The following is a 12,699-nucleotide window of genomic DNA, read 5'->3' on the forward strand; positions in this document are numbered from 1 at the left end:
TTTCATGAAGATACAAGTGAAAATGGATAATATGCAACCTCTGCAAGATATAAAAGACAAATGAAGGAAAAGAAGTATGGTGTCTTGTCCTGTATGAGAAATGATCAGACATTCGTTTCACTTGTGGTAGGTTGGGTCATTCAGTTCGGAAATGTCAGAAGTCGTGGGATACAGAACAGTGAATTCCATGGTTATGGGGCGTGGATGAAGGCGACAATGGTGAAGAAGGAATAATGTATTTGCGTATTGTCTTATTATGTAAATTAAAGTATTCACCAATAGTCATTACATGAGCAAGAACCATCTTTGAAGTGATGGAAACGGTTTCTATCTCTAGCAATAATCTCCCTATTGAATATCTTAGATATTAGCTTTGTAGCAGAATGACAATTACGACAAACACGAAGATTTTTAATGATTCTAATTGGTGTACCTGGTTTTGTACTTATCAATCCAAAAGCAATTGCTAATTTCTCACTGTGGTGGCTTAGAGCTCCTTCTTTCCATTCTTCATCCATGTCATACAATACCTCAGAAGTATCTGCCACAAATCCAAATACCTTTAATTGTTCGTCTACTTCTTCCAACATCCTGTAAATATCTTCACTTTGTGGATGAACTTTGTCCCCTACTAGGAACTCATGAACGACGTTATCGACTTCAATCGTGGTACAACCAGGAACCTTTTTCATTCCCCTGTCGTTCAATCTTGTTCTTATTCTTGCTACATCATCCCATTTACCAGCTCCTGCATATATGTTAGATAAAAGCACATATGCTCCAGGATTATCTGGCTCGAGTTCGAAAAGACGTTCCGCAACTAATTCTCCCAACTCGACTCGTCCATGGTCTCTACATGCTCCAAGAAGGGAACCCCAAATGGCTCCGTCTGGTTTCACTTCCATATTTTGTAACAAGGACTCTGCTTCCTCGAACAACCCAGCTCGCCCAAGAAGATCTATCATGCATCCGTAATGTTGGGATTTAGGAGATATCTTATAGTCTTGAACCATAGAGCTGAAAAACTGTTGTCCGAGATCAACCAAACCAGCATGTTTACAAGCAGATAAAATACCAACAAAGGTTATCTCATTTGGTTCAATTCCATCACTAGACATTTTTGAGAAAAGCTCAAAAGCCTTATCTGCTTGTCCATGCATTGCTAACCCACATATCATAGCATTCCAAGAAGCCAAGCTTTTGATTTTCATACCATCAAAGACCTGTCGTGCTGCCACTATATTACCGCATTTAGCATACAAATCTATCAGACTCGTCGAAAGAGAGGTACTGACTGAGTTGAAGTTTTTGTTTATATAAGCATGTATCCACTTGCCAAGGTCAATAGCACCTAAATGAGCACAAGATGGAAGAATGCTAAGGAAAGTAATCTCAGTAGGCTCAACACCTGAGGCTAGCATCTCGCGGAAGAGCGCTAAAGCTTCTTTATAGCTGCACATGTGAGTGTAACCTCCGATCATAACATTCCATGAGATTACATCTCTTTCAAGCATATCATCAAACAATTCACGAGCAGTCTGAAGATCACCACACTTCGAATACATGTCAATAAGGGCATTAACAAGCTTAAGATTTGAACAAAGCCCACGATCTTCAATCCAAGAGCGCATTGAGTTTCCTAAGTCAAGTGCATTTGACTGCGCACAAGCAGAAAGAACAGACACAATAGTACTTTCGTTTGGGGGGACATTTGCTTTCCTCATATCTTCAAACAATAATAACGCCTCTTTGGAACGACCCATTTGTGCATAGCCAGCAATCATAGCATTCCAAGACACCACATCTTTCACAGGCATTTCGTCAAACAGTTGCCGAGCACGATCCATATAACCCCACAACGCATAACCAGCTATTAATGCAGTGAAAGAAATCGCATCCCTGAAATTACTTTGATCAAAAACCAATTGGGCATTATTCATTTCACCACTTTGGGCATACATATTGATAAGCGAGGTATGAATGAACACATCAGACACAAACCCAAGCTTCAAAACATGGGCATGAATCTGTTTCCCTTCATGGGCAGAGGCGAGCTTAGCACAAGACTTCAAAAGAAAAGGGAAGGTATAAGAGTTCGGCTCAACCCCGGAATAAATCATTCTGACGAAGAAAACCAAGGCCAGAGCTGGTGACAGACTCATGGAAAGCCCTCGAATCATGGAATTCCAAATAAATAAATTAGGTTCTTCGATGGAATTAAACAAGGAGATGGCATAAGAGATATCACCAGAGCGTGAAACAGCAGAGAACTCGATGAGCTTGCTGAGGGCGAAGAGGGTGTTGTGGAGGCCAGTTTTGATGATGTGAGCGTGGATTTGTTTGAAAGTTCGAATGCTTTGGCATTTGGAGAGAAGCTTGAGAGATGGGTGTTCTTGAAGGACCCTATAAGGAGGATCGGAAGAGGGAAGGACATGGAAAGAGGGTGAAAGTAGGAGTGAAGGGGAAGAGAGCGCCATGTTTTGGCACCGTGGAAGAGTAGGGATAAAGATAAGGGTCGTTATTATTTGAAATATAGTTGTACGGACTTCACCCGCCAAAATCATACTTAACATTTCTTTAAGCCTAACTAAATGAAATTCAATATTTTAAATTAACAACAATCAAAACTATATTTACCTTTTCTTTAAAAATATATCTAACGTACTAATTATGATTAAATTTGTTATATATGTTTCATTTTAAAATTTTATATAATAATATAAGAGAACCAAATTTGAATAAACTAAAAAGCATTTTAAAAGTGATAAATTAAAATAAATTGGAAGGTTATGAGACCAAAATGAGATTTAAATTTTCTGTCTCTCTCTCTCTCTCTCTCTCTTTTTTCTTTGAAACATTTTTAGGTATCTATTTGGTTTTCTATGAAGGAATTTGAAATTATATCCTAATAAAAAAGTGCAAAGTGATTACTCAAAAGAAAGTATGAATATTGATATTGGCCCATTCATTATGCATATTCTGTGATATTTCTGTGAGTCCATATATATAAAAGTTTTTAGTCTTCTACATTACTTACTTCTTAACAACTTATTTCATATTTGATTTATTTCCTGGTTAGAAAGGATTAGAGGGAATTTGTTTTAAACATACTTGAAGTTTAATTCATGATTATTGAAGAAAAGTAAGCCTTTTAATTTAAGAAAGATCAATAAACGATAATAAACATAACCAAAATCATGTCAAAGAAAATAGAAGTTGTACTTGGATTTTCAAGTGTATTGGTTATTAGATGGAATGCCATCTTTGAAGTTCCAATGTTCTCCATTATTACAGTTTACAATCTAAATTAAAATAGCGCGTGCACCAAATAAATTGAGGGTGAGAGAGACAAAGTCCTAAAAAGTGATTTTCTCTAACGAGTTTGATATACATATGGAGTCATAATTAAAATGAATTTATTTACTTCATATCGATTATCCGACCATAACTATTAATTGAATTGCTATCCAAGTTAGAAGTAACAATTATGGTAGAATTTAGTCCAAAGATCGCATGATATAGAACATAAAGTTTTGTTGTGGGTTTGCTTACGTCCACCTTAACTAATTTTTCGAGATAACTTCATTTGACCCTAAACGTTTGGGTGTCAAAAAAACTTATAGGATATTAAATCCTAAGGATGGACGTCCTCCATGCACTACGGATTAAATTGATTGCATCTTAGTCTTTTATTTAGTAGTACGCGACCAACTGATGAAGTCGCATGTTAAGATAAGATAGATAAATAGGCCATTAGATATGGGTAAAATAATAATGGGTTTAAGGGTTTGGACTTTGGAAGATATGAAAAACAAAAGAAGAAATGGAGGAGAGAAATGGAATATTCAGATTCAAGAAATAGACAAAGTGATGGCCAATTCAATTTAACCTTTGCTTTGAAGTGTTAGGATGAGGATTCTCCAAGTATTATTAAAGGGGCTTTTGCCTTTTTCTTTTAAAAACACTCAATAATTTTTTCCTTTTTTAAAAAGAAAAGGAAAATGAAGAGAATAAAGAGAGTTTTGGGAATTATGCATGGAAGGGCATTTGCATTTGTCTAAGGTTTTCATGTTGTTTCAATTGGAATATTCACCATTGTGTCTTGTTATTACATTTTTGGCCTCTCCATCACCTTTTTTCTTATTCCTTCTTATCAAATAATGCTATTGCTAGAGTCAAACTTAAACAAATTAAAAACCCTACAACCCCACCTGTGCTTACTTGGTCCTATCCATACTTGACACCTCCACCATACCTACCCATACCAAAATATCACTCTTCTGCAGCACCAACCACTAGGTTAAATTTTGAAAACTAAAAAGAATAATTTTTCAAAATTAATAGAATAAGAACAAAAACAACTTTTAATTAAGTGTGAGTTTGATAGGTTTCAAAACTTGTGTGAATATATATGTATGAGCTTTTAGCTCATAATTTTAAAGTGTGTTACGGCTATTGGACATAGACATTTTAAAATTTTAAGAAGTAACAAATTAATAACAACACATCAAAAGTTAAGGAATATTGTACTACTATACAAAAAAAATTAGTGTAAGAAATTATATAAAGAAAATCTTTAAATGGTGTGAGAACAAAATACATCTAGATCATCTAGTGGTATTGGAATTCAAATTCATGTATCTTTAGATATAGAAATATCGAGGAGAAGAAAAGAATAACTTTGATATTGGAATGAGAGAAAACTTAAAAGTTAAAATAGGTTCTTGGGATGAATTATCACTATCTATCTCTTTAAATAATATACTTCTTTCTCTTACTCTCTTTTTAAAATTTCTTCTCTTATTAGAATGTGGAAATCATGTTACTTTTTAGCTTTAGTTTTGGTATGTTTTTATTCCCTTGTTTTTTAAAATATAGAAGCATAACTAAAACTACTAATTACCACAAAAGGTCATATAATTTTACGTAAAATCAGATTACAAAACTCAATGTTTTATAGTTTTTAAGAATTAACTTCAAAGTTTCAACAAATTAAAAATTCCAATTTTCTTTTTGAGAGAATGGCAAAGATGAGTAAAACCATTTATCAGCTTTGTATAAATTATATTTTTGTTTTTAGGCATAATTTCTATTTAGTACCCGTATTTCAAAATATTACCTATTTAATTTTAAGTTTGATTTTGGTTTCAATTCAGTGTTTAAGTATAAAAACATTACTATTTTTTACCACTAAAATTTGAATTTTGTTTTAGTTTTATTTTTAAATTTCAAGATTTTATACTTTTAATCTTAATTATTCATTAAATACTCACTTACAAGATATAAACATTTGATATAGGTAAATGTTTATTAATTAATTTAAACTAATTATGAACCAAAACTTTGAATTTTATTTTAGAAGTGTGAAATTTAATTAGTTTTATGTGTTTTAAATATATTAACTACGAGTGAAAAATTTGAGATTAGAAAGGTAAATATTGAAGTTTAGTAACCAAATTGAAATAAAATTTAAAAGTAGGTAGTAGGTAGTATTGTAAAACTTAAATACTAAATTGAAATCTAACTCAAAACTTATCCAACCAAACAATTAAGGTTTTTAGAAGAATAAATAAAAAGTAGAGTGAAAATTGAGAAGAAGCAAGTATGGATATATATAACATGTACATGAATTTATAATTGGCCTATTTTATTAGTATATATATTGGTATAGTATTTTAGATGAAAGAATCAAATTCTTTGTTGAATTATTTATAGATATATATATATATATATATATATATATATATATATATATAGCCTTCTTTATCTACATGCATGAACTCCACACATGTAGAAAATAAATAAATAAACAAACAATATAGAGATATTTTTGGGTCCTCATAAACCATATAAAGTTATATCTTTCCCAACAAATACCCTAAAATAATAAATCACTTTTATATATATATATATATATATAATTGCAAAGTTCTCATATTGTCCCATGTACTCCATCCAGCGTCGGTTCGCCGCAATCCTAATTATTCCAATTTAATTATTTTACCTTTTTTTTCCTTTTTCCTTTTTTTTTTTATTAGTGATTTTTATTGACCATCCAATCACTGAGAGGGAAGTTTTTTAAAAGAGTATACCTTTTAGAAAAATAAAAAAATATACTTTTAAAAAATAGGTGAGTATGAATCGCAAATGTGTATCTTCCAAATTTATTACTATCATTCTCTTCCACTAATTTTACCAAAAAGGAAAACAATTGCAAGTCTTTTTTGCAACTCATAAATTTCAATAAAATTTAGAATTTTCACTAAATTAAAGTATGATAGAGAAGTCTATCAAGAATCAGCAATTATGATGGACACTTACATTAGATAAAAACCTACAAGTATCTATCAGCAATAATATGAAATTTATTGTAAATATTTTGACACATATATTTTACTATATTTAAAAGTGGCCTTTTTATTTTATTTATTTTAAAAATATAATTCAAGTTTTACGTATTTGGATCATAAAATAATATGAATTTTACGTTCTTAAAATGTAAATATGAGTATATTACGATTTGTGGTTTGCCTGATTATATACAATTCAAAAAGTTGACATCAATTCAGAATATTCCGTAACAAAATGACGTCATATATTCCATGACAATAGTTATTCATATCAGACATAAATTGTTACTTTCATATTAAAACCTTGAAATCAATTTTCTTCTCATATAAAAATTTGTTTTGTAAAAAAAGTTAAATCTTTAATGTAAATTATAAAACAGTTGAACATAGTTAATTACAAAACATAACAAAAGGCATCTATAATTGGACAAATCTTTAATTTCATTTTCATTGTAAATGTTTTGGCTCATTTTGGTATATTTTTCTAATTCTATTTTAATTTTTTCTTTCATAATAATGATCTAAATATGTTACTAAATACTTAACTTTATCCAGTTTTGTGAGTTTTAATAATCTTAGTTCATCAACTTGATATACAAAATATGTTCTTATCTTGTCCAGTTTACCTTTGAAACCCAACACGTAACCTAATGCATGCACTTGTTCACATACATATATATCTTGTTAATTAATAAAGAATGAAAAAAAAAAAAAAGATTTATCTATATCAAAATTTTGCTTTATTTAAACTATTCATCACATGGCTATGGCTATTGAAAACAGTAACATCAAATAAACAAATTGAACAGACCCCAAATAATTTAGGCATATATTCTTAGACAAATATGCAAATCTTTTCCAACTCCACATGTTTTTAATTTGAAAAGAAAAAGACAATGACATGGCATGGCAGGATGCTAATAGTATTGATACACAAATCAATATCAGTAAAATATACTGTTTAAAGTTTAATGTTTAATGATATAATTGAAAATTAGTGTAGAGAAAAAGTTTTTAAGAAAAACTAATCATAGCCCCTTAGTACAATACAATTCAAAGTTTAATCATATAATTAAAACTCTTTTAAAGGTTTAAAAGACTAATAGTCACTATTTGGATTGACTACCTAAGTTAACCTAAATAAACATTAAATAGAGGATAGAACACGGGAGGATAGAAGAGTCAAATCAAAGTAGAATTTGGAGATGAATTTGGGTATACATGCATATAAATTAAGCAATGGGAGGGCCAGAAAGGAAGCAAGAGGAGGTGAAATGGGATGATGAATCTAAGGAGTGCCCATCTTTTTTGTTGAATTATTGAAGGAAAAAGGAATTTGGGGGGATGATGGATGTGCACTTAACAGGAATAGATTCTAATGGAGGAGAGAGAGGAAATTGTCTAGTAATAATAATATTCAACAGTTTCTTTTTTAACTTTTGTTTCAGTTGTTTTTTTTTCTTCTTTTTTCTTTTTATTTAAATTATTATTTAACCCCTTCCTTTTTGTGAAAGGGTTTTGACCCCATAATGAAACTACATGGGGAAGGTTTATTTGGCCAAGTTGGAGCAAACAAAGGCCATCCAACACAAAGGCATCTCACCTATACGGCTCTATCACATATTTGCCTCCTTCTTTTGTTAATGTGCAGCTAGCTAGCTACCACTTTCCTACCTAAAACCCCCTAAGTTCAATCTCAATAGGTTGAGTTTCGTTTGGTAACTATTTCAATGAACGAGACATTCGTTCATGATTTTTTGTTTTTAAAAATTAAGTTTACTCTTCCTTAAATACTAGGAATAACAAAAGTTCTAAAAGCTACTTTATTTAGTTTTCAAAATTTTGATTTAGTGTTGTAATTAAGACATTTCTAAAATATAGATAACATAGTAAAATTTTTTAAAAAAAGTGATTATAGACTTAATTTTCGATAACGAATAAAACTAAACTATAAATATACTAATTTTGTACCTTCAATGTAAAGGTCAAATGGTCCAATCTTCCATCTCATGTGCGGCTGAAATAATACTACTGCAAACTATCAGTAAAAAAATAGAATATTAAACTGCATCAAAAGATTAACAGAAGTTCTCTACCAACTAGTTTGTGTACAAATTAAATATTGTTCTATCAAACTCTCTTTGCTAATCATTAGATTTTTTCCAACATATATTATCCACTTTCTACCATTTTTTAAGATAGTAAAATGAATTAAAATATTTACAAACTCTAGTAAAAACATTTTTTTGTTCTATCAATGATGGCTAGTAGTACTAATAAAAAAATATCACTAACTATCAAATGTTTGTTATGAATATAATCTCAACTTTTGTTATAATTTGTAAATATTTTGTCAAATTTGTTATTTTTGACGACGAAGAAAAATACATTCACCTTTGTTTTTAGAATTTTACTAGAAATTCAAGAGGTTTTTTCTTTTTTTAAAAAAAGTAACTCTAAATAAGAAAATTGAGAGAGCAGACACAAATTCTAACAAAATAAAATAAAATAGAACAAAATTGAAATAGTTATCAAACCAAACCTTACTTCTTTTTTTCTTTCAAAACTTAGACTAGCTAGGATTTTGAAAACGTTCCTAAAAAAGATAACAAAACAAATAAACCAATAGGTGGAAGTGATATTTATGAACCTAATTATCAAAAGTTAAGAGGTGTTTGAGACGTTGAATTGATTATTATAGTTTTTGGGTTATAACAATCGGTAGCTTATATTAGTCTATTTTTGAAGTGCATACTATTTTATTTTGAATTAAATAGTTTGTGCTTAGGATACAAACTATATTGTTTTGGTAAGAAATAGTAAACACTCAAATAAAGAGGAAAGAAAAAGGTGAGCATGAAATAATAAATATTATAACAAAGAGATATAAAATAATGATAATTAACTAAAAGTTATAATACTTAAAAACAACAACTATTATATTCGAAGCTCCAAACATAGAGCAAGCTATAATCCACGTAAATGATATTTAAAATATTAAAATTAAGACCAAATTACTAGAAGTTTGCTGATTAGGAGTTGAACGTGTTAGAAAGCAAATTAAAATTTGCCTTTTATTTTTCTATTCTGTATATTTAGAAGAAAAAAAAAGTCAGACCTAAAAACCATATTGAGGCCTATATATCTATATATACTTCAAATGTGGAATGGAATATATATGTGAGTGAGGAATTTTGGGTTGTCTTCTAGGGTATCTCAAGATACAAAACAAGCATTAGTATAGAGTGAGTGCAGAGTATTTTTTAGAAAAGCCCTCACTCAGACGGACAAAAGCACATTATTGGAATAATCATTTAAAATATACGTATGATTGAATAAGATGTCTAGTACTTTTCTAGAGTCATTCATGGAGCATATGAAATATGTCTTTCTAGATAGATTTGTGATACTTGAAAAAATTAATCTACTATGTGAAGTTTTTAAAAAAGAGTACACGCAGCCTCCTCTATGCTCTTGTTGTTTGGATAATTAGACGCAAGTTTTGGTTCTCCCTAACTGGAGCGTTCACACCAGCTCCAAGATTTGGACTTGAAAGGCAATGGAGATTTTTGGCATTAAGCTCACTCGAATGTTTGAACGTGAAACGTTTTAAAGTTGGTACCACCAAGAGTGTTCAAATAGTAGTACCATACCCAAAAAAAACTAAAAAAAAGTAGTGAACTTCCAGCACTGTAAAAGAATTCTATAATTACTGCTTCAAATCATCTCAATTAAAACTATAATAACTCTAGATGTAAGAGTGACTTATAAAAGCTTTGAAGGAGTATTTTTCTTGTCTTAAAGTTGAAGAGCTTGTGTGATTGCAATAACTTGTAACACAATATTTTTTTTTTTTCTAATGGGTTGTAGCCTTTCCCTAGTTTTGGATTTTTTTTCACGTAAACTTTTTTGTTTTTGTGTAATTTTTTTATTGTCTTGGGATAGTTAGTGAGAGGTCGTTCCAACAACGAGACTTTGAGCTCTTGCCAAGGAGGCGTTCCCTTGAAGATCTAACTTTTTTATATGTTAAGAATAGAAAGATAAGTTACACAATAAAATTTCTTTCAAATGAGTTGTGAGTCTTGTGGCTTTTTTCCGATCAGTTTTAAAATTTTCATCGTAAATATTTTATTGTTTCTTTTTTCTTTTTGTGATCATTTTGTTTTGAGATTGGTTAGGTGAGATGTGGTTTCCAACAAAGAGATGGTAAACAAGACCCAAGACCCTCACCAGGGTATCTAACCTTTGCTAGGTAATAGTAAAGATTATGAAAAGGCAGAATGTGAAAGCTTTTAACCCATCAATTTCTTAAACATAAACTTTTTATATACACAAATATGTTGAAAGTGAGGATTTGAACTTGAGCTCTCAAAGGAAAAAAAAATTGAAAAATTTGATAGTTCCCCACTTTTAGATCAGGCCCTTCCCACTCTAGAATCTCAATCTCAAACCAAAAACTTCCATAAACAAACTTACTGCATAATTATGAAATTTAAAAATAGAAATAAAACTTAATCTAAAGAAAGAGAGAGAGAGAGAAATTCAACTTCGGGAATCGCGTCACGAGGAAACCATTTATGAAAAGGCAAGGGAATAAAAGAAAAACCACCATAAAATGGACCCCAAAGCTAAGAGAACTTGGCCAACTATATAAACCCCTCGTCCCCCCATCAAACAAATTCAACAAACTCTCACTTCTAACCAAATTTAAATTCAAATTCACCTATTACCCAACAAGAACCATTCATTATTCCATCCATTTTATTTTCTTCATCAAGGTGAGCTTCCTACTTCAGCAATCAAACTTTTTTTTTCCCACTCTTTTAGCGTTCTCTTATTATCTAGCTTTTAGGATTCAATCTTTTCAAAGAAAAAAAAATGTTAGCCATCCATACTAGCCTTTGGGGAAAAAGGAGTATTTAAATTTTGAATTCTTAAGTTTCATTTCCTCCCTTCTTTTTTGTTTTGTACTCCAAAGCTTGAACATTGCTGAAGATTATGACAGAGTTTTAAATTCTTTACGCAGTTTTTTATTTGTTTATCTCTCATCTTATGAGTAATGTGATTTTTATATATAGAAGGGAATGAGTTGGTCAGCAGGAGATTGGATATGCAACGTTTGCCAGAACGTAAACTTTAAAAAAAGAGAAGCATGCCATCGATGTGGTTACCCCAAGTATGGAGGTCCAGACCCATCAACTTACAGTTACAACAAGACGGAGGCGTTGGCTGGAGACTGGTACTGCACCACCGTCAGCTGTGGAGCTCACAATTACGCCAGCCGCCCCAACTGCTTTAGATGTGGTGCATTTAAGTCCGTCTATCCTGGTGATTATGGCGCCTACATGATGGGTTCGGATCAGTATGGATCTGATGCAAGCATCCCACCTGGATGGAAATCTGGAGACTGGATTTGCCCTAGGTACATACAGAACATTAATAAACTTAGAGTTGAAGTTGTTATTGTATGCTATGAAATTACATAGTTCGTAATCATTAAAATCCTTTCTCATTGACAATCACTCTGAAACATTTTTGTAATCAATAAAAATCCATTTGGATAGTATAAAAGTCGAGTTTCCAAACGTAGTAAACAATCCAACATTAATAAACAATCCAACTTACCAAGTTCGATAATGTTATTTAAATTCATACCAGCACTAAATATGCTAATTTAAAAGTTAATGTTATGCTGTACAGAATGGGATGCGGAGTACATAATTATGCAAGCAGAATGGAGTGTTTTAAATGCAAAACACCAAGAGATTTCGGTAAGTTTATATCAATTAAAACTTCTCTGTTTATTTGCCCCTAAAAAGTGGTTAGTAAAATTAACCAGTGGATGGGGTTTAATTTCTTTGTAGGTCACTTGGGTGTGTGATACAATTTTGGGTGCTCTATCTTTCAGGTGGTGCAGTGTAAAGCGGGAAGGAATTTTGGAAGGCTCTCCTTATGCGATATATCGTCTTCCTTGGCATCTAATCCCTATCCAAATGCTGCCTTTTTCTTTTTTTCTTTTTTTCTTTTTAAATGACTAACAACAATAATGTTAAGCCCTTAGAATGATCCTCAATTTAGATATCATGGGTGAAGGCCCATTTTTCCATTCAAGCATTGCAATATAGCTAGCTACTCTCTCTATCTCTCTCTCTAATCGGTGCGCAGAACGGGAACAAACATATCCGAATACTGAATTTGGATGGTCCTTCATGGAATGTCAATGGTTGCTTTATAAACAAAGAATATAATCAAATTGAAATGAGAACTATTAAGGCTTGAACTTAGGTCAGCATAAAGAGCTCTTTCAGATAGAACCAGAAGGTTAAACAGGAGGAAAAGATTGTGAAAG

At 31.2% G+C, this 12,699-nt stretch overlaps 2 protein-coding genes across 4 annotated transcripts; one reads left to right on the forward strand and one right to left on the reverse strand.

Moving 5' to 3' along the window:
- Window positions 1–220: 220 nt before the first annotated feature.
- LOC101212021 (pentatricopeptide repeat-containing protein At1g08070, chloroplastic) lies at window positions 221–2,537 on the reverse strand. The gene has a single exon (XM_004149967.3). It carries the CDS (start codon window positions 2,475–2,477, stop codon window positions 273–275), a length of 2,205 nt encoding a protein of 734 aa, XP_004150015.1. The 5' UTR covers window positions 2,478–2,537; the 3' UTR covers window positions 221–272.
- Window positions 2,538–10,994: 8,457 nt separating this feature from the next.
- Window positions 10,995–12,461, forward strand: LOC101212261 (zinc finger Ran-binding domain-containing protein 2). 3 transcript variants are annotated; one of them, XM_011657973.2, is made up of 4 exons: window positions 10,995–11,128; window positions 11,432–11,772; window positions 12,051–12,121; window positions 12,215–12,382. In XM_011657973.2, exons 2-4 carry the CDS (start codon window positions 11,435–11,437, stop codon window positions 12,229–12,231), a joined length of 426 nt encoding a protein of 141 aa, XP_011656275.1. In that variant the 5' UTR covers window positions 10,995–11,128; window positions 11,432–11,434; the 3' UTR covers window positions 12,232–12,382. The 3 variants fall into 3 exon arrangements, with proteins under 3 accessions (XP_011656275.1, XP_011656267.2, XP_004150016.3); XM_011657965.2 differs by having other exon boundaries at window positions 10,996–11,128; window positions 11,429–11,772; window positions 12,215–12,461; XM_004149968.3 differs by having other exon boundaries at window positions 10,996–11,128; window positions 11,429–11,772; window positions 12,259–12,461.
- Window positions 12,462–12,699: the final 238 nt, after the last annotated feature.

This window comes from Cucumis sativus, chromosome 1, assembly GCF_000004075.3.
Source record: "Cucumis sativus cultivar 9930 chromosome 1, Cucumber_9930_V3, whole genome shotgun sequence".
Taxonomy (NCBI): domain Eukaryota; kingdom Viridiplantae; phylum Streptophyta; class Magnoliopsida; order Cucurbitales; family Cucurbitaceae; genus Cucumis; species Cucumis sativus.

Coding starts and splice junctions, on each gene's coding strand:
- LOC101212021 (XM_004149967.3), bottom strand. CDS start 2,477: ATGGCGCTCTCTTCCCCTTCACTCCTACTTTCACCCTCTTTCCATGTC.
- LOC101212261 (XM_011657973.2), top strand. CDS start 11,435: ATGAGTTGGTCAGCAGGAGATTGGATATGCAACGTTTGCCAGAACGTA. Junction 11,773..12,050: donor GGAGACTGGATTTGCCCTAG/GTACATACAGAA, acceptor TATGCTGTACAG/AATGGGATGCGGAGTACATA.